Source organism: Ambystoma mexicanum, chromosome 9 (genome assembly GCF_040938575.1).
Source record: "Ambystoma mexicanum isolate Mex_15411 chromosome 9, UKY_AmexF1_1, whole genome shotgun sequence".
Taxonomy (NCBI): Eukaryota; Metazoa; Chordata; class Amphibia; order Caudata; family Ambystomatidae; genus Ambystoma; species Ambystoma mexicanum.
Genome location: NC_090931.1, coordinates 678,003,129 through 678,025,971, shown reverse-complemented (window position 1 = coordinate 678,025,971; position 22,843 = coordinate 678,003,129). Strand labels below are relative to the sequence as shown.

General features: G+C 45.5%; 1 protein-coding gene across 3 annotated transcripts in view; it reads right to left on the bottom strand.

Moving 5' to 3' along the window:
• Window positions 1-22,843, bottom strand: part of NBEAL1 (neurobeachin like 1) — a 2,018,929-nt gene that overhangs the window by 47,049 nt on the left and 1,949,037 nt on the right. For all 3 annotated transcript variants that reach the window (XM_069615520.1, XM_069615521.1, XM_069615522.1), the window contains one exon: window positions 252-368. In XM_069615520.1, coding sequence (XP_069471621.1) covers window positions 252-368 — 117 coding nt within the window. The remainder of the gene's footprint in view (window positions 1-251; window positions 369-22,843) is intronic.

The following is a 22,843-nucleotide window of genomic DNA, read 5'->3' as shown; positions in this document are numbered from 1 at the left end:
ACAGGCAAACAGACGTCCAATGCATTTTGGTCCTTCGACCATACTCATGGACCAAAATCTTCCTGTTCTTTCCATATTCTTACATTCATGTCTACGTCTGAAGCATCATATGCATCTTCATGATACAATTCTTTTGTCATAGTTATGAAAAATCTCAAAGTCCCCTTTGGGACCTGTAGAATATTGTCTGTGTAGGGTGGATGTAAGAAGAAGAGAAGGAACACCAACTGGCAAAACATGCACACCCTTACCTTAGCTCCCGATACAGCCATGTCGAGTTCCGTGCTGATGCTCACACTTGATATTTCGTTGGTGTGGCCATACAGGATCTGCATGGGTTTAGATGCCAATCCTACAGGAACCCCTCCCTGTGGTTTAAAGAAAGAGTACATGACAAGAAATGAAGCAAAATATGGCAGACAATTTCATACATCAGAGCAAAAACTGTTGGGCCCACCCATGTTATACTGAGAAATAAAAGCAAATACTACAATCCTAGCCACAAGAAAGCCAAGTGGTTAATGCCTCTGTGTTAAAAAGCCATTGCATTTTGGTCAAATTTTATTCTAAAGCATGTACAAAGCTTTCCCTTTTTGTAAATTCTAATGGGTGACAAAATGATCAGACATTCATTGTTTGCCTTCCCTGCCTCTCCCATCACCCTAATATCAGTGGCATGTCTTATCTGTTTCATTTCACATATTTCTTATAAAAACAAAGAAAAACGGTTACCATCACTCATCGAGTATCATTAGCTCTTCTGTACAACAACCAATTTTGTACCAAATATATTTATTTCTTTTGTACCTCTTATGCATTCTGGTATGTGACTTCTAGTTCACTGTGTTTTAATGGACTAATCATGTTACATCCTACTTACTTTATATTGACTACCGCACAAATACCCAGGCTTAATGGGTGTTGTGGGGGCAGAGGGAATGAAAAGGTACTCCACAAAATACTTCAGCAACAAGCTCTTTAACAAACTAATCTATTGTATCCTCTCAATGTTGCTCAGTTTGCTCCAAATGACCCATAGCTCACCAAAAGGAGAGCGTGTTCTGTTTAAATCCATGCCATGTGGCTCCTTTATGATACTGCTAGGGCCTAACCTCTAGTACCAATGTTCTGTGCTATACCTGATGTGAGTAACACCACTTCACCCCATCAGGCTCCAGGCGATTTCTTTCTTCAAACAACAAATGTTATTAATATTGATGGGTATAACTTGTATAGCCTCATTTATATGACAAACATTACTTACCCAGTAAGTATCTTTTTGGCACTTCTATCTGTTTAGAATCGCAGGCTGTGCACAGTCGCCCGTAAACGTGGTCGATCCAGAGTATTACAAGTTGTTTACTTCCAAGGTAAAAGTAGGCATTAACCAAGGCATTCCTGTCATCCTATCCCAACCTATGTGTGCAAGTACCGTATTGCCCTTTGATGACTATGCTCTTCGATTATTTGTTTTCCCTATATGTTGCAGGTTGGCCAGGCTTCATCATGTTATACGTTATCAACACTCTCCTTTGTTTTCTATGAATCTACCTGGGAGGTTGTATGGATGCATGTCATTCTAAACAGATACAAGCACCACGATTACTACTGGGTAATTAACATTGGTCTTCTGGGGCTTGTCAATCGGTTTAGAGTTGCATGCTATAGGTAAGTGAAGAGTGATATTATTTTGGCGGTGAGTATACAGTGGGAACACCGAAAAGCAATTATGCCGTATGCTTGACCCACCAGTAAATGTCTTTTTTTTATAAAACCTTTATTTTTTGCTGATCGGTGTAACACATTTCACATAACCATTTGGATTGGTCTCAGTAGGAACATATCAATAACGAACAGGACTTTACATTATACACATCTTACGTGATTCAGGATTTTCAAACAATTATGAGGATTCCTCAGACCTGCATTCTTGTCTGTCCTTAAGGTAGGCTCGTAACTGAGCCCAGATGTCTTTCAGTCTATTGGTAGGCATGACACTTCTGACATAATGTTCTTCAGTACCCTGAATATATAGTAAATCTTGTAGCCATGCCTTCTCAGTAGGGGCTGCTTTGGATTTCCACAACTGTAGTATATTTCTCTTGGCAACTGCCCCTGCTATAGCAACAAACCTCCAAATTTTAATTGAAGCCTTCCCTATATCGCCCAGGAGGTATTAATGTGGGACAGCCGGAATATGTTTCCCTGCAATTTCACTAATGTTTCCAGCTACGTCCTCCCAGAATGCCTTTATGCGGGGACATTCCCAATACATATGCATTGAATTTGCAGTGGGGGCAGCACATTTGGGGCAGGCTACTTGAATTGTAGGGTCGAACCTAGAGATCTTCTTTGGAGTTATATGTAGGTGATTTAGTATTTTAAATTGAATTAACCTAAAGTTAGAGTTAATCAAGATGGCTTTGGTGTACTGGCAATATCTTGCCCATTGGGTATCTTCTATGATGATGCCCAGATCTCTCTCCCATTCTTGCTTCATGGTTATCCCTGATCGGGTGTGTTCTTGGACAGCTTTGAATAGTCTGGATACTGTTCCTGTAAAACCTTCCTGCGACATAACCGCAGACAGGAAATCATGTATCGGGGGGGTCTCGGGAAATGATGGCCATTTCTTTTTGCAGGCTGCTTTCATGCGATAGTATTGTAATGTAGTAACTAGGCCTGATCCCACTTTATTATGTACAGGTGCGAGTGTTGCAAACCTGCCCTCCGGGTATAAGTCTCCTATCCTCATTTCTTTGTCCCGGTCCCATTTACGTTGCAGGGCAGTGTCAAATGTGGGTTCTAAGTCTGGATAGTGCCACAGAGGGGTAAACGACCAGTACGGGATCGTGCATCCCACCCTTGTAAACAGTGCTAAAAAGGCACGCGCTGTGGAAGTGACAGGATCTACTTCCCCAAGGTTACCTCTTTTCTTCGTGAATGGCATTGCTTGAATGTTAACTGGGGCTACCGCAAATTTCTCGGCCCGCACGTGTGCATGGTTTCCTGCAGTGTCCCCCAAGTACTTTGCAAAGTGTGCTTGTGCTACGTGAAAATATAATATGAAGTCTGGGGCTGCCAGTCCTCCCGTTTCATATCTTTCGCACATGCTGGGCCATTTAAATCTAACCGATTTCCCACCCCATACAAAGGTAATCGCCAGTCTCTGTAGCCTCTGGAATAAATCTCTGGCCTGCCATATTGGGATTCCGCTGAACATATACAGCAACTTGGGCACTACCACCATTTTGAGCAGGGCAATTTGTCCATATATAGATATTGGCAGTTTTCCCCAAACAGCTAGTTTGTGTTCCAGGAGTTGAAGATATGGTTTGTAATTGTTAGTGTATAGGGACTGTCTGTCAGTAGCCATTATTATTCCCTGCTAACGTGCTGTTGTAGGGGACCATTTAAAATCTGATATAGCTGGAGATTGCCCTGTAGTCGGCGTCAGCGGAATAATCTCTAACTTCGACTGGTTAATTTTGTAGCCAGAGTACATGGAAAATGTGTTTATCTCTTGCATTATCGGGGGTAGATGTGTTCTGGACACCTGACATACACCATTGTGTCATCTGCATATAGTGGTAGTAGCTGGGGAACCCCTCTAATACGGATGCTCCTCCACGTGTGTTCATGTCTGACCTTGGCGGCCATGCCCTCTATCGTAAGCACAAATATGAGGGGGGGACAGTGGGCAACCTTGCCGGGTACCCCTACCTAACTTAAAGACGATAGAGTGTTGTTAGTCCTTACCCTTGCTACCGGGTTCTTGTAAAGCAGGCGGATATAGCTCATAAACATTGGCCCAAACCCCAACTTGCCCAACATTGCATACATATAATTCCATGATACAGAGTCAAATGCTTTTTCGGCATCTAGCGTGATTGCCACTGCTTTAGCGTTCAGGTCCAGTTGTGAAGTGATCGCAAAGAATCTCTGTAAATTCAGTGAAGTTGATCGGGTCGGGACGAATCCCGTCTGGTCCGTGTGGATTAGATTGTTCATGTGCAGGATCAAACTTTTTGCTATTGCCTTAGCGTACATGTTTGCGTCCGAGTTGATCAGTGACAGTGGACGATAGGATGATGGGTCTTTGGGAGGTTTATGGGGTTTCAATAGAACTGTTATCGCCTCTCTCATGGTACTCGGTAACACTCCCCTCTCGAGCACCTCTTCCCAGATCTCCAGCAATTTCAGGGCCATCTCCGATTTGTATACCTTGTATGGGTCAAGCGGGATGCCGTCCGATCCAGGGGCTTTGCCGGCATGCAGATCAGAGATGGCTTGTTCAATCTCCTCAGCCGTCAATTGGATTTCCAGTAATGACCTTTCTGTTTCGCCCAATTTGGGCACTGGGAATGTATCCATGTAGGTTTGGAGATTTTCTGGTGTCACTGTATCCGCATTTGTATACAATTTGGCATAACATTTTTTTAACTCTTCGTTGATCGTTTTTGGGGTTGTCTGCACTATCCCTATTGAGTCACGAATGCTGGTAATATGTCTCAATCCCTGTTCTGATCTGATAAGGGTTGCCATTGTCTTATTTGCCTTGTTTCCCTCTCCATATTTCCTCACCCTCGCAGGTTGCGTTATATAGTACAGCTCTTTCTCTGCCAGTGTCTTAAATTTTTCAATTTTTTCTTGTATTATTTGCATGTGAGTTTTGCCTGTGCTTGCTGGTTGCAGTATCTCAAGGGCCCTTAGTTCACATTCAGTCTGGCCCAATTCCTTCCTGATTTCTCTTAGGGCTCCATAGGCTGTCCCCGAGTCAAGCTGGCCTCTCAGCCACACTTTGAATGTTTCCCAAACTAGACTCTGGGTCAGCACTGTGCCTGACTTGCATGCAAAAAAATCCTCTATTTCAATTCTGAGTGGTTCGATCACTGATTCATCCTTCAATAGTTCAGGGGCATATGCCAAGATCGGGTGGTGCGCTCCGTATCTCTTGGTGTCAACCTAAGGAGGACCGGGGAGTGGTCCGACAACGTACGTGGGAGGATCGAGCTCTGTTCCACCTCTGCTATCAGCTCGGGGGAGCATAGCCAATAGTCAATATGTGAGCCAGATCTGTGTACCCTCGACTAGAATGTGTAATCCCTCTCAAGGGGGTGCAGGTCTCTCCATATGTCTGCCAGAGGTAATGAAGCCATAGCTTGCTTCAGTGTAAGTGCTGCTTTAGTGTACAGCCTGTGGATCCCCCTCGATCGGTCCAGCTCGGGATCTAGAATTAAGTTGAGGCCCCCTCCCCATATCACGGCTACTGTCCCCAGAGGCGATATTAATTCCACTATCCAGAGATAGAACTCTGGGCTATCTATGTTAGGGCTGTACGTGTTGACCAGTATGATGTCTCTGTTGTAATGACGCCCCCATATTATCACATAACGTCCATCTTCATCTGTAAATGTTTTGGACATCTGAAAGTTAACCCTTTTGTGTACAATTGTCAGGACTTCTCTCGCCATTGAGGAGTAGTTTGTAGCTAATTTTGTGGGGCCCAAATTTCATGCAAATTCATCTGTAACCTACTTAATGCATGCGTCTCTTGCAGTAATAGTACGTTGATCTTATGTCGAGTTGCATACGCAAGTATCTTCCTTGCTTTTATTGGGTGTGCCAGCCCCTGTACATTCCGGGTGAGCAGCCTAATGTCTTGCATTTCCGGTAGCCTTAATGTTGGTGTCATGGGTATGTCGCAGCTTCTCAGACAACTCTTGAAGTGCCATGTTGCGTGCGCCACACACATCAGTATTTTTATATATACCTTTCCATTTCCACTGCTGTTTACCTCCAATTACCATATCAGCCTGTATAATTCTGATCTTTATATTCTAAAATGTCTCATCCTCCTCAACCATGGGCAACTGGCCCAACTCCTAACCCGCCCCCCACCCTCGCCATCCCCCCAACTGGACAGTGTATACCCCTCATTTAACTTCAACCTTTGAAATAGAGGGCGGCTCTGTACGGCTATTCGGCCTTTTTCCGTGTGCCAACCAGACCGCTTTATGAGCCGCTGCACCTGTAGCTTCGTGTATCCATGCGTATTAACCCATTTTGTATTCTCGAGTTCCCAGTGTATTTTCATTTGTTTGGTCCGGGAACTTGGTCCTTGTCCTTTGTAGGTTGGGGCATATTTTGCTCGATGTACCCCATTGCCTCGTCCAGTGACAAAATAAAAAATGCATTTTCCCAGCATATTGCAGCCGTAGTTTGGCAGGGAACTTCATCGCATATGGGATAGATCGTGCCCTGAGTGCTCTCTTGACTTGGTCGAAATTTCGCCGAGCCGCTTGCATCCCGTTTGAAAAGTCAGGGTAGATATGTATCCCGGTGGAGTCATATGTCAGGGTACCCTTCTCTCGGGACAGGCGTAGGATCATATCCCTGGCGCGGTAATTGAGGAGGCGGGCAATGACCGTGCGTGGAGGTGCACCTGGTTTTGGAGGGGTGTCAGAGCTCAATGGGCTCTTTCAACCAGGAACTTCTGCGATAGCTGTGCGTCCGGGAGGACTGCCCGGATTACTTCTTCCACATACACCTCCATTGGGACTTTAATTTGTTTTTATGTCAGTCCGACCACCCTTATATTGTTATGGCGGGACCTAGATTCTAAATCCTCGCACTATATTTGGGCTAATTTCAGATTCCTTTTGATTGTCTCTATATCCTTGCCGTGGTTTATCACTGTGTCCTAAACGGTGCTTATCCGGTTCTCTGTTTCCAGTACACGTGCATTCACGTGGTGGAGGTCCGCTTTAATGGATGAGATAGTGCTTCCTCTATTTCATCCAGTTTAGTATTAACTGCGGCAAATCCTGCCTGTAGTGCCACCATATAGGGAACTGGCGATTCACTTCTGGGACCGCACTGCTCCGGTGTGACTGCACGTGATGCTCTTGCATTCTGGTCCCTCGTGGGGGCGTTTGTGAAAGCATGCATGGGTCCCTTTCTGTGTGCTTTATTGCCTCTGGGCATGCTGAGCGTGGGTTGTGTGTACACTTGGCCTCTTCCCCCAAGCTGGTCTCTGGTGTGATACGTTCAACTTGTGTTGGGGACTCCATTTGGCCGCACTTTTTACAGTCAATGGTTCCTGAAGGTATTGGTTTATGGCACAGTAGGTCACTGTGGTGCCACTCGGTACCTTTCGCGTATGTTGTCCCACAGACTTGTCATCACAGTGGGTTTATCACCAGCTGAGGTAAATCGTGGGGCTCCCTACCCCATTCTTGGCGCCTCCCTCTGTGGGAGTTCTTTGTTTTCAATCAGTGGATTGTCTAGGGAGGGGGGCGGTGTCAGTGCACCGTGGGGCGAGTTGCACCACCTCCTATTGCACTGCCCAGGCTCCCGCCTGTAGTGTCAGCCTCGGGTTGTTAACTAGGGCTTCCAGCCAGCTTGACTCGTGTGTCTCCAGGTCTCTGCCTCACCCACGTACCTTCGGGATCGTACTTAAAGAGCGAGAGCGGGGGGGGGGTGCACCCTCAACCCGGCCAGCCGCTTGCACACAGCGCACACGACGGCTGCTGGGGAGGGGACGCCCACCCGCTCCGCCACCCACAGAGACTCAGGGTCTTCCGCAGACTCTGAGCTAGCGGCCCGCTCCAGGTGACTGTGTTCAATCTTTGCATTCAATCAGTGTGTTCCGGCACCCTTACTGCAGCTCCGCTGTCCTTCACTTCTGCACCCGCGGCTCCTCTCCTGGTCACACTCGCCTTCCCTGCTCGTACCAGGTGACAGCAGACACGTCGCAGGTAGGGGGAGAGGCAGCAGGCCTTCCGCACCCTTCACACTTGGGTAGCTTGCCGGTTCTTTGCCACAGGTTTACTCAGTACCCGCTGGTTAGTTTTACACCCCAAGGGACTCTATCAATACTCCAGCACCTCAGCTTACTCTCCCTCCATGGCACTCTAATGAACGTTCTCTGGATACACAGGATATTCAGCAGGATATGTTTTACTCGGTGCAGCTACTCTTTCAGGCGACCATTTTCATTGGCGTCCGACAGCGCCTCCCAGTAAATGTCTTCTTGTATGTGCGTCTATACAGCAGTGATTCTTTAAAAAAAGCAATGAGCTCAATGGTGTTACCTTATATTGTCCCCCGTGTAGAGCGATCAGGTGGTGTGGCTAGCAAAGGATTTTGTGACAAAGCATAACATTCTTTCATGAAACCCACAATCCATCTAGCAATACTAGGTATGTTTATGGGGCGTCACTCTTTGTCTGGTATGTATGAAACTAAGAATTGGCTTGTCCTTGTTCCTTTAGTACTGTCCATTGTGAAGGCATCATGAAGCAAGGCACAGACAACAGATTAAAATTTCAAAATAAAATGGTTTATTAATTTAAATGTCAGGATGGTTGAAGATCTAACTTGACTTATGCTAAGGTGGGATCTCCGTACCTGAACGAAACTAAGGAAAGTCTAAGTCAGAAAGTTCAACTTAAAAATCTGTCTGTGTCCAAAACCTATACTTATAATAATAACAATTGTTTTTTATAACGCTCTTAATACGAGGAGTGGTTTCTAAGCGTGGGATCAGGATTCAAACCTTTGTCTTCCAAGACAAACGCGTTGCCCCTGAGATAGCCTGCCTCCCTCTGCCCTCAAAGGTCAAGGTAAACAATAAGAAATGGTGACAAAACAACGTTCCAAGCTTCTTCCAGCTCTTAGCTTCCTTTTCAGCTCCCCTTCCCCAAGTTCTAGAAAGTTCCACAAAGGTCTCAAGATTACCTTTCCCAAGTTCAAACAGTTCCACAAATCCTTTGGGTTCCCTTCCCCAAGTTCAAGGCAACACAGTTACACACAAAAGGGTCTTGCGGGCTCCATCCTCAAGACAGCATTGCAGTTCATCAAGCCTCAGAGTTTCCTTCCCTAAGTGTCCAACGTATCAACTTATACTTGGTTTCAGTCTTTCAATGTTCAACACAACTCCAGGTCAACTTGACACTCCTGGATTGCATTAACAGTTCACCTAAAGTGCTCCTTCTTGGCTTCACAATGTCTTTGACAATTGAGGGCTCCCTGGTCTAGGCACAGTTGTCAAACCACACAGTCCACCCACAGCAGCGCAACCAAGAACTCGAGGCTCTTCAGCCCACACAGGTTCTTCTGTATTTGCCCGTGTACAGGTCCACATCCACTTAGCTTCTCCTTGTCGGCCTTTTGGCTTATGTGGAAGTTCACACTCTCCTGGTTTGCCTTTTGGGTTTGCCACAACGTGTCACAGATTGTATGCCAGTCTTTGGCCTTGCCGCACTGTATTCATTCATAAAGTTCACTTTATGGCGATCTTATTTATTCCCCACCTTTCTGTCATGCTCTTTCACGCTTGCGCTCATATTTCGTAGGTTTGTTTTCAAATGGACACTTTCACTTTTAACTTTCATCAGCTCGTAGCTTTACCCACAAAAGTTTCAATTCAGTTTGATATTAAATATGTATTCAGTTCAGTATTTAATATGCATGATTTGACTTTGCGCCCTTCATTCTTATTTAACCGGTGGCTTCGGGTTTATTTCAATCTGTGCATATTATTTAATTCGGAATTCAATTTGCTTCATATGGTACTTTCCACTGACAGGAGCGCCTCGGCTTTGAGTGACATTCCCCTGCACTCACCGGTCCTCTGCATTCCTTTCTGGCAGCTACATTGCTTCACTTCTGCTTCACCAGCTGGCTTGCCGGTACTGTGAGCCCCGCTCGCCAGCAGCTCTGCTTCCCTTCTGCGGATGTGTGGGGGGGGAGCCCTTTCTTCTCTCTCCCTTGTCTGTAACTCTGCTCTTTTCTGACAACAGAGGCTCCCACACCTGTGGAAGTCAAGTGGCCCAACTCACCCAGGGCTTGACAGGTCTTCCGGGTCATCTACCGGCACTCTAGCTTCCTCTCAGGTCCACCCACGGCTGTCTGCTCACTAGCAGGGTCCCCAGCTGGTCTCTCCCATACAGGTCTCCCTGTTGGTCATCTTCCTGTTGCTCTTCTGGTCTCCTCTTTACCCTGCAACCACTTGACAGGTTGCAGGTCTGAGCTCGCAATTAGACTTGCCTGACTGTAGGTAGAGGGACATGCCTGACCTTCACAATACTCTGCAGGCATCTTCCTCATCCCAGTACTTAAGTGGTGAAATGAGTTACTGGTGTTTCACTACTCCGAGTCGCATCTTAAGGGGAGATGTTTTACAGTAGCCTATAAAGGCTGGTGGAGGGTTAGGTTGGTTTTCAATAGGGAAATGGGGATATCATGTTTCGCCTGTGGGTACCCCACTCCCAATCCCAAAGGACCCTCCACCCAGGTGATCCTGTCTCCCTTCGCCAACCCCTGGGCCAGGATCCCAAAACAATGGCCTTTCCCTGGCCCTCTGAGAAGAGGATCTAGGGAGAGTAGGAGCGAGGATACCCTCAGGTTTCTCACACCATGTAAAACATGACAACTCAACATACATCTACGGTAAGTAGACTTTTTAGCAATTGTCTGTGATTTTACAAAGCAGACGCAGTTCCACCGATTTACCTGAAATTTTGAAATACATTTCAGTGAGAAGTAAGGTTGAGTTCTAAAAACCACCTTCTCTTTGAGTATGGCCCCTGACGGTTTGTATACTGACAGAGCCTTTAGTTTGCTTCGATGACATATAGAGGCGATTGCTACTAAGAAAGCTTACTTACATGTTAGGTGTTTTATTGAGATCTTGTGTAGGGCAGAGTAAGCTACTTGCTAGGAGATGTGTTTAAACTACCTCCTTGAAGGCCTTCATGACTGGAACTTTCCACCAAGGAACATTATGTTGATCTGTGGTCGGTACAGCCAAAGTTGCCAAATGTATCTTTGATGGAATAAACACTATTTCAGAAGCTAAAGCAAATATGGAACCACATATTTGGCTGTCAAATATGTGGTTTTACAGGGTGTTTCCCATAGCAAGTAACTAACCTTTTCTCCTTGGTGAAGTAGCATGTTTTCATATTTGGCATGCAGGCCTCAGAGGATCTCCATACATCTTTGAAACAGGTGCAAGTGTCCGAACTCTATGACTTCAGGAGCCAAGCTGCCAAGTTCACACATTTTGGCACTGGATGCGAAATCTGCAGGTGTTGCAGGGAGCAGGTTGTGTGCTGGGTGAAGCTTGGTAGAAGTTTTCACCAACATCCAGAGCTGGTGGGGGTACCATACTGGTCATGCCCAAGTTTGGGCAATTAGTATTACGTTCAAACTATCCTTTAATAATGTTTGTACTATGCTTTGTATCCAGGGTGACAGTAGAAAAGTATAAGCATATATTCCTGAGCCTGTCATCAATATTACATTGCCCAGTAACCCTGTTCCCGAGTACCTGGATGCAAAGCTTTGGCATTTTGCATTTACACTTGTTGGAAAAGGTTTGTACTACATGTGCCCCCATTTGCTGAAAATAAGTTTGACTGCCTTTGTGCTCAGTTCTCATTCGGAATACTGCTGCACTTGCCAACTGAGGTTGTCTGCCAGACAATTCTCCACCATGGGGACATGTTGACACTGAAGCTAAATAATTCTTGTGACGCACCTGTGTCAAATCTGTTGGGCAAACCGGGATAGTAATTGCCAGTGTGTTCCCCCCTGTTTATGTAAAGCATGCCTGTGAGGTTTATGTTTGTATGAGGACACTACCTGTATTATTAATGTCTGGAAGCAGAGCAGTGCTTGTGTACTGCCATAAGTTCCAATACAGGGATGTGTAAATGCTTCTCCTGTGCATTCCATTTGATGGTCACCTGAAATTGGGGACTAGATAAAGTTTGTCTGCTGAACATATTTTCCTTGTTAAACCACTGCAGAGTGTTGGCAGCCTTTTACATTACAACCACTAGATCCTCCCAGCCCCCTGTTGCTTGTGCGAGGAGCCATTCCTATAGTGAAACCATATATATAGTCGTGCATGCGGTATATAGGATAAATACATAATTCCCATTAGCTGCATAAACCTTCTCTCACTGTGATAGAAATAACCGGCTGACAAAGGGGAAATATGGCCTGATAAATATGATACCTTTTGTGACAGGGATAAACAAAACTTTTCTTTGCATCTTTGTCTGCAATTGGGAACTTCTTTATCTGTGATGGCTAAATGCTTGATTGGAAGACGCCAATTGAGAAGCCCTATTTGTGCAGCATTATTGTGTTCTGTGTTTTTTGACAACACTGTTTGGTACTATTCCCCATTACCAGCCAATTTTCGAGATATGGGTACACATGAATGCCATGTGTGACAAATGAGAGGCCCTTCCATGTAAGGCTAGGGTAGTGCACCAGCTAAAGAATAATCCCCTGTGGGTGGTAACATGCAGGAGGACTTTCCGGGGTGACTCCCCTCTCGGGGTTAGGGATGTTTATTCCATGCCTCACCTCCCTGGTCCCCTTTCCTCTCACACCCCAAGATCCTCACCACATCCCCACACTACTACCTATTACACGAAGGTACAATATTGTAGAACTAGCACTTCCACAAATACTGAAATGAGAAGGCCCCAAGAGACAGAAAGATTACCATAGCCTCTCATCAATGTACTGAGGCGAAGAAGCCCCGACAAGACAAAGATCGCTCCATGGAAACAAAAGACAAACCTTGATAGTTTGATGAGGAGCAGTCCGCTATCAGGTATAAAAACTGACAAAGAACTTTAATCAGAGAGAGTCCAACAAAGAAGCTGGAAACCCAGGAATGTTCAAACCTGGCAAGAGTAGAAGTCACAGCAGCAGGTGCAGGAGAAGCAGTCGGTGGAGCAGACCCAAGAAGGTGGAGAAACTGACAGTGGCGTGACCTCAGCGAGGTGGACCTGGTGGTCCCACAACAACGTAGAGACCGACAGCTCTCAGGCCCTGTGGAAGCAGGGCAAAGTGGCAAAGAGCAATAAAAGGCAACAACCGCTACCAACACCCCAGGAAGAACCGGAGATGGGGTTGCTTCCATGATAAGATAATGGGCCCCAAGAGACCCGGTAAGGTTGAGGGGTTGAGTGTAGAAGGCTGCATTGGGAGTAATCTCCCTTGACCCAGTTGTCCCACCAAAACTACTGGAGGAGAAGGTTGAGACTTGTGAACCGGGAGTAATCTCCCTCGTCCCAGCAGTCCCATCAAAGCTACTGGAAGGAAAGACTTTGAAGTGTGCATCAGGAGTGATCTCCCTCATCCCAGTACTCCCACCAGAACTACTCGAGGAAATGTGAGTTGTGCATCATGAGTAATCACACTTGTCCCAGTGATGTCTATAAAGTGGCTGACACATGTCACAGGGGGACAAGAAAGGACTCTCAACATCCCTGGGAGAAATTGTGGCAAGAGTTGCAAATGCTGATCAAAAGTGTTGGTTGAACTTGGGAAGAGACTGGTACCAGAAGAAGGGAGGCATTCTCCTGGTCGCCTTTCTGTACTTGAACTGTAACAGCCTCCACAAAAAGACTCTTGTTACTAGAAGGAGGCAGTCCTCCTTCTAGTAACAAGAACTATTTAGTTGTTTCCTTTTTACGTGTGATAGGGTCAGATCGGTAGTTTTTGGACAGAGGACAGGTTTGTTAGTTATATAGCCATTCCGACGAAGTGCATCCAAGATAGTTTCCTAGGTAGGGGAATCCCAAAAGTGCCAGCTAGAGTTAGGCCTTTATTTTGTATTAATACACCACGTTCCGTCTCCTGCTTCTGAGGTCTTACCACACCCGTCATCTGACATGTGTGGCTCCCACTGAAGTACCGTTATGAATACAGGTCGTGCCAATGTTAGCCCAAAAAGAAGAACTTTGAACTGGGAATGAGAATTGCCCACCTTGAAACCCAAGTATTTCCTGTTTTTTGGGAACATGGAAATATGCAATTATGAAAATGTCCTGCCTAGGGTTTCCACTTAATGCCCCTTCTTGAGTAATGGATTTACCTCATTTAATGTTGACAAGTTTAACTTCTGCACTTTGGCAAACTTGTTTGTAGAACGCAGGGCTCATTCTTCTTGTTTTTCTTTGCAACAAGAAAATGGGTGAAGTCAACTCCTGTATTCCTCTTTATGATGGGATTATTTTTATGGAGACCGCTTTTTTATTTTATATTTATAACGCGCCGAACAGCCCCAGGCCTCAGGGCACACCTGAACACAAGGGCAACAAAAGAGGACAGGACAGACGAGGCCAAGAATTGGAGTGTACGAGGCAATTAACTAAATAGTGCAGTCTTTATGTTTTTCCTGAAAGTTAGGAGATTTTTTTCCTGTCTCAGGAAGCCGATACTTCTGCCCTCCAAAAACTCCTGAAATGATGTTCTTGTCGAAATCGAACGATGTGTGCCAGTCTCCTTATACGTGTACTGCTGCTGGGCCATGACATTCTTATTTGCATTATAACATGCCATATCATATCATTTGCTTTACACTTGATGGGTAGAACATATTCTTTACTGTGCATTAAGGGTAAGGCAAACATAATACGTGTTATTAAGTGGCTAACCTGGACTGCTTTGGTGTCACTAGTCGGCTGATACTTTCTTACCGTGAGATGGCATTTTTAAAATTGTGCATCAAGGGTAACACAAACATGACAAGTGGTTTTACATGGCAAGACTGGCCTACATTGGTGGTGCCAGTCTGGCAAAATATTCCTACTACAGATTTGATGAGCGTCTGTAACCACTGATGAGATGTAGTGAATATGAAAATGTGTAAACACTGAAGGTCTGTTATTGTAAAAATACAAAGGTAATCCCCCAAGCGCAAATTGTAAATGAATACTTTCCCACAGGCGACACTACATACTAGTGATCCCCAACAAGCTTAAAAGAATGTGGTCATGAATGAATGGGTAAGGGCAATGAAATAATGTATTCACACCTAAAGGGTGTTGTATTAAAATCATTTTGAAGAGAGAGAGTCATTATATTATATCTTTTAGGAATATCTTATTTTTAGAGAGCTTTGAAAAACATTGGGTCGAGGAGTAACACATATTGAAGTGGAGGTTAGTATTTACTTACTTTTCTCAATTTGCTAAAGATTAATGATGGAAGGTGATTGCAGTTAAGTAGTTAGTAATAGTGTTCTGTGCTTATTTTCTAGGAAGACAGCTTTGTGAATCTCTTGAATGACATAAAATGGCTAAAACATGTTGAGGAATATTTGTGAGTTGGAAAAATTGCAACACATTCACTCATAACTCTCATATGAAGACAAAATTGAAATATGGAACAATTAACCCTGAATTGTATGTATATATTGAACATTGGATTTGCTTTAATTTAACTGATTTTATGTACTATATGTATGCTTGATATGAACATAATAAAATTGATTTTTGTGTATAATGAAAACATTAGATTCTATTCATGAATATGGTTTGACTTAAGGGAAGGTTTAATCCGAGGCAGTTTGTCATTGGGATCCACAGTATCTATAATGGGACACATAGAAATTAATTCATGAGGACCCTCCATAGCCAGAGCTCTTGCCCATGAGCACCAGAAATTGTATTTACACTATATGAAATAATCATTCTGTAGCACATTTTTCATACAGAGCATTACTGTGCTTCCTGACACAATTAATTATTCATATATTCCTGTGCATGGCACTTTCTTTACTGTGCATCAAGAATAGTAAAAATGTGTTATTAAGTGGCAAGACTAGCCTAAATTGGTGGCGCATGTCTGGCCATATATTCTTACTTATTATGGCATTGCATTTTTACATTGTGCATCAAGAGTAAAAGCAAACAGAAGTGTGTTTACAAGGCTGAACTTCTCTACACTGGTTCATTGGTCTGGATATACTTACTTTCTGTGGCATGCCATCTTTTAACTGGCTGGTCGTTCTTGTATGATAATACTTGGCCTATGTTGGTGCAGCCTGCATGCATGGGTACAGCCAGCATGAACATAATAGACTGTTTTATGTTGTGGGAAAAGGCGTCATGAAAATGAGTTCGAAAATGCTCCTGCGCACCTCTGTGACTTGCATCTATTGGGATTTTTCACGAGTTGGCAAACTGATTACAAACTTGTGCTTATTGTCGAATTTTTCACAGAAAGGGTGCTGTATAATGCATTATTTGAATCCATTATTTAAAAAATGTTTGTGGGGGCAAACGGGGTGAATCCCTCCAAACCCTCCTTGGTTGGTTCGGGCTTCATCACTATGCGCAGTCACTCTTGCATATTTATGGCAAATATTTCCGCCCCTCCAATTAAAAATTCACCAGCCACCACTGCTTTCCTGAGTGAGTAGGTTTACATTGGGCAATGTTTGGCAAAAACATGTTCATGCCATGAAGTAGTCTCTTCACTAAGGTCATATTTGCCTTCTGGGTCATCCCACAAACCTCGTCTCCACTATATTATCTCCTCCTTTTCTCACTGCTCCTGTGCCTTACATTGCAGGAGTGTGTAACAAAGCTGTGTAGGCTTCAGTGTGTGAGGTTGTTACAGATGCTTTAAGAGAGTCCAAAAAGGTTTATGGAAAATATTGCTGTCCTCCGATGTTTTTTTTTTTTAAAAACGTTATCTATAAACGAGGTTTACGTTTACAACAACATACAGTGAGCACATTTTACTTGGCAATACAAAGTGACATGCCATCCACCTTATGAAATATCTTACATGGCAGACAAAAAGTCATCAATCCCTCTTACAGTTCTCCATCACTAAGGTGATGAAATAGCGTGGGGTACAGTATTACTTCACAATTGCATTGCATAATCATATCCCACAACCTCCCCACTCCAAGCCGGCTCCCTACTCTTGGCCTCCCTCAAAATTAACATGGAACACACTAGATCCCAGATGTCCATAGGCCAAGAGCCTAAAGATTGCAATCTGCAGAACTCTTGTTCGACATCACAGCACCACACAAGATCTTTTAACCATTTCAACAGTGTTGGTGCCACTGGGCTTGCCCAAAGCATCAGTATATATCGTTTTGGCAATATCATACAGATGGATAATAACTTCCTCCCACTCTTTGAGATAGTGGCAATCATCCAAACAAGCAATAGAGAATATCCAACGGGACTGTCCATCCAATCATTGTCCCCGTTAATTCTGTGACCTGCCTCCAGAAAGTTGTTAAATGCGGGTAGCTCCACAAAACGTGTATAAAATCAGCATCATCTCTCTTGCATCTGGAGCATTTCCCATCACATGACTTATCAAACTTCCGCTCAACAACTGGGGTCATATATGCCTGATGGAGAATTTTAAACTGTATACGTTTAAATTGGGTGCTAATCGACACTTTCCTGGTGTATGAGTACATATACTTCCATCTTGCATCCAGCAGCTCCTCCCCCAAATCTGCTTCCCATATCGATCTACTAGCCGGCCTCTCGCTGAAGCCATTTCCTAAAACCATACCATATATTGTAGCAACAACCCTTCTGGAGTTTGCTGAATTCGCCAAGAACTTTAAGAGGGGATCTGCAAGAGGCTCTCCTGGAAACTCCTGCGTCCATACCATAAAAGCCTCCCATAGCCTGTAGTACTGGAACGCCACCCTAAATGTGTCCCCCAATTTAGCCTAGACTTGATCCCAGGAAACAAACACCCCCTCAGGATATAAATCTGCCCATGTTTGCACCCCATACCTCGACCATTCAGCCCTGAATCTGTCATCACATGTTGGCTCTAAACACTGGACACTCCAGACCTCAAGCTCCGGGGTGTAGGGAAAAGCCATCTCTGACGCAATCTTCTCCATTCATGGACAGTACATGCTGCCGGGTCGAACTGACGTCATTTATCTTCAATGACAGCAACAAACTCTTTAACTAGTATGGGGATGCCACTACGACGCAAACAACACTTGTGCAGCTATGTAATATAGCTCAAGGTCCGGTAGCCCAATCCCACCCTGGTCCCATGTTCCCATTAACGTATCCCATTGTATCCTCGGTCTTTTCAGGCTCCACCACAGTGTAACCATCAGTGATTTTAACTCCTTAAAGAATTGAGAGCCCAGCCACACTGGAATATTAAGGAACAAATACAACGGTTTAGGAAGGATAATTATCTTTATAATCACTACTCCAGGTTCCCTAATATATAATATGGCATCATCCGCATACAACAAAATCAGTTCACGAGTGCCCCCTATCGCTATCCCGCGATATATATGTAGCTTCCTCAGGCGCACAGCAAGAGGCTCCATTGCTATGTCAAATAAAAGTGGGGTTAATGGAAACCCCTGCCATGTCCCTCTCCCAAGATCAAAGGCCTCGGAGTGTGTCTACCAAATAGCCAGATTCTTGGCGTGAACCCGGAATACAACACCTTCACACATGACATGAAGTAAGGCGGAATGCTTATTTTTACAAGAACCGCATACAAATAGTCCCACGCGAGAGATCAATCTGCGCTATCACTCCAAAAAGTCTTCTTAGATTGAGAGCCGTACGCCTACCCGGTATAAAACCAGCCGATCCGTATGTATTATAGAGGAAATAAACGGTAAAAGCCTGTCTGCTAGTATTTTTGAAAATAGTTTTGTGTCGACAATGATAAGAGATATCGGCCTGTATGAGGCACAATCCAGGGGATCTTTATCGGGTTTCCATATCAAAGTTATTATCCCTTCACGCATTGTAGGAAGGAGGGAGCCCACCTCAATACTTTCACACCAAGTCTGCAATAGGTATTCTGCCACCCTCGAGCCAAATTTCTTAAAGAACTCAGTGGTAACACCATCCGAGCCCAGGGCCTTGGCTGCCGGCAGATCTCTAATAGCCTTCATAATATCGTCCACAGTGATCGCAGCACTCAACGCTTCCACTGCCTGGTCTGGAAGCCTTTTCAAATTAGCATTCCCCACAAAACTCTCTCACTGGAGGTCGTCTACCATACAAATTCCTATAGAATTCTCGAAATACCGCCAGTATGTTCCCCGGGTCCGTAACTATGGAGCCTTTGACCCGGCGATTGGCAGGTATATCAGTCTGTCCTCTAACGCCACTCAGCATTTTCACCAGATACCGTCCAGGCCGACCTACCTCCTCCATATCTACGTGCCAACTACAGAACCGCCAAAAAGCGTACTTCTCTATCTGCCTCTTCCCTAAATGTATTTAAGGTTGTACAGGCTTCTGCCAGGGATTCAGGGGGAACTCGTCTCCATTCCTGACCTCCAGAGCCAGCAGAGCACTTTCCAACTCTCCCAATCTCCTACGAATTCCCCTTTAACACCCTGCACTCAATTGGGATACAACGGCCTCTCAGATTGACCTTAAATGCCTCTTTGAGAGTACAAGCAGATGTCACTGAAGCTGCATTAATTGCGAAAAAGGATGATTTAATGTCTTGGACCTCACTTCAATACACTAAATCTAGAAGGGCTTCACCCTTAAATCTCCAGCGCGGCCGAACAATCGATAAACAAGCCAATCCGAAATGCCACACTAGTGGGGAGTGATCAGACAATGTCCTTGGGAGCATACATTGTACAATACTCACTGCAACGAGCCATCATCGGGCATGTCAATATGTAATCTATGCGAGAGCCTGAATCGTGAACGGAGGAGTAAAAAGAATATACCCTCTCCTCTGGGTACGTTGTCCTCCAGAGGTCCACCAACCCCAGATCTGCCATAACACCCAAGACTGCCCTAGCTACTGCTGACGCCAACCTCGTGCCCCCAGAGGATCTGTTGTACTCCGTACTAAGCAACATATTGAAATCTCCAGCAACCACCAATTGAGTGGCTGTATACTTCAGACATTTTGCCCACAAGGCCTCATAAAATTGGGGGTCTTCAATGTTTGGCCCATACACATTAACTAATGTAACCCGGTTCCCAGCTAGCAGCCCAGACACTATAACAAACCTTCCCTATGGATCACACTCCCTCTCCTGAAGCTTAAATCCTAGCGATTTATGTATAACAATGGACACTCCCCGCGAGTAAGTAGAAAAGGACGTGTAAAACCCAGCGTCTCCCCAAGACCTTGCAAATGTAATTTAAGCACCTGTTTTAAGCACCACTTCCAGTGTATTTCCTGTAGAAACAAGATCTTAGCCCGATGACGCTCCCCATATGCCACCACCTTGCACATTTTAGCATGATTATTAAGGCCCCTCACATTCCAACTAAGGAGTGTACATTGATCAGGTCCTCAAGTCCCTGGCATCTGCTGCTTAACCATTTCTCCTAGCACTCCAATTCACAGTGCGCTCCTGGAACATAGACATTACAATACACATGAACCACCTTAAGCTGCGCCTAGAGCCCGGGATCCCGGCCAGCTTCCCTATCACCATTCCTACAGCATCTCTCAAGTGGGGCACATCTGCATAGTTTTCTTGTGCACTCAGATCAAGCATAGCGATACACATGAACCATTTGCCAAAGAACCAATTAACATCCCCTTTCCTCAAAGATCCAACCGCCCCTCTGGGAGGAGGATTACCCACTGTGCTAAAATATACAGCAATTGAACCTTTTCATTACATCATAGATGAACTCCTGCAGCAGACCCGAAAATTCCAGATATGGCAGATAAATGCACCACCGCCCTCAGTTGCATTATTACCATCATTCCTGAATATGCTCAGCCATCCTGTGAGACCATCCACCTCAAGATGAAGGTAAGGATATCACAAAAGAAGTCACCTTAGCTGGGTCTATAAAGAAAAAAGTCTTATTGCCATGGACAACCCGTAATTTGGAAGGATACAGCATTGCATATTGTATGTCCTTTTCTCGTAGTAAGCGCTTTGCTGCCAAAGAGTAAATCCTTGCCCTCTGCACTGACAGGGTAAAATCCTGATAGAATGACACCCTAGCCTACTTTTACTACAGTTCTCCCAGTTCCTGTGCCCTCCGCAAGATGGTGTCCCTGTTGCGATAGTTTAGCAGTCTTACGATGACCGGGCGCAGGTTTTGACCTGGTCTTGGTGCCTGTCCTGAGATACTATGCACCCTCTCCACGATAAACTGGGGAGATAACGGGGGATCCTATAAGACCTCCCCGATGAAGGACTCCATAAACTGTTCCATGTTGCGTGCTGGTATCAATTCCGGTATCCCCATCACCCTGATGTTATTACGTCTAGATCGTGTCTCAGGGTCTTCATTTTTAGCTCTTATTTCTTTCACCTCCTTCTGCAAACCATGGATAGCTGCCGTAAATTTGCTACTTGTATCTTCCATACACACCCACTCTATGTTCAGCTTCTTGGAAGCTGCCACTCTCCTTGTCTATTCTCTCCTGCATTCTATCAATTTTGTACTCCATGCCATCTAGTTTAGTATTCATTGCCACAAACCCATTCTTCATTTCAGCTAACACTAGACTCAATTCAGAGGGATGCGTCACGGTGTCCTCAGGATTGCTCATATTTTAACCGGGCCCTGCCTCCACTTCATTCCCTTCTGTTCTGGGCAAAGCCATGGTGCCAATGTGCTGTGCCTGCCCTTCTTTGTGCGTGAACTGCAGGCCTACCAGCTTCTTGTTTCATTTTGCCATTCAGTATTTGCACTGCGCTCAGACCCTCCTTCGGTCTGCACCACTGATGCCCAAGTGCCCCCAGTCTCGGGCACGACGTTATGTTTAATTCAGTCAAAAATCGCCCTGCAGCGCACACTCACGTAGCCAGTAACACTGCAAAAGGTGTGGGTCTTGCTGGCTAGCTCTTTCGTGACAGACCCCAACCACATATACACAGCAGTATTCCTCATTCCCAGCGCCAAATCAAGTGAGGCTCCCATCTGGGGGAAGGGCGTCCAGCTGGTCATCCAATTAGTTTCTGTGTCACAGGGCACACCAGGCATCACATACCGCAGCCTGAGAGGCATAGGACATCTAACCACTATTTGGGGACAGCCATAGGCTGGTCAATAATCTGTGTCCATGTGCTCACATTTATAAGAATTTCTGCTTCTCCTGGAGCCCTCCTGGGATTTCTCTGCTGACTGCACCAGACCCTGTGTATTCCTCCCTCCAGCCTCACCCAGCAGCACTGTTCTACTAGTCCCCCAATTGCAGGAAACAATTGCCGACTTTCATTGCCCTCCAATGGACTTCTAGGCAGCCCCTACAGAGGCCAAGCCAATCACCTGCCACTCTGCAAAGCTCTCCTGCCTCTGGCCGGGCTCGGGGGCTCAGCGGGCACTCACCGCCATGGAGCCGGTTCCCTCCTCACAGCCTGCGTGGGCTCTGGCTTCACAACTGCTGGAGACGATGCCTCCCACACAGTGCTGTTCCGGTAGGCCCCTGGTGGCAAACACTTCTGAACAGCAACACCCCAGACAAGTAGGCACCCCTCTCTCCTCCTCCACTTCACAACAGATGCTGATCTCGGCAAAAAGCCACCCAGGCCCTGCAGGCACCTGGCTCAGCTGGGACCACTCCACACACCTCTCACCTACTCGTCATCTGCTGGCTCGATGCTGCGATGGTCCCTCACTGGATCGTGGATGTCCCTCACCAGCGAGGCCACTGGTCCCTCTTCCAACATGGCCTTGCAGAGCTCTGTACAGCACTTTCCCACCTCGGGGGGAGAGCGGACTGCGCAGACTATCCCTCAAACACCACCACCATTCGATCTCACGCTGCAGACATGGGCACAGCAGCCTTACTTGCATCCCGTTTCTGGGATGGCCCACAGCGGGTTCCAAGCAGGCATGGGCCCCCTCCTCACTAGCACCTCCAACGGAGCTCAGAAAGTGGCGCCCATCTTGGTCGCTGGCTCTCAAGAGCCTCCCACCCCATGTCCTCTGATGTTCATCCTCTTGCAGTATGCAGCGTTATTCTTGCAAAAGCCTTTTAGGCACGTATATGTCTTTTCTCTGGCATCTGACTTTTCAGAGCCTGAATTTCCAAGGCCCTGTCACTGTGTATG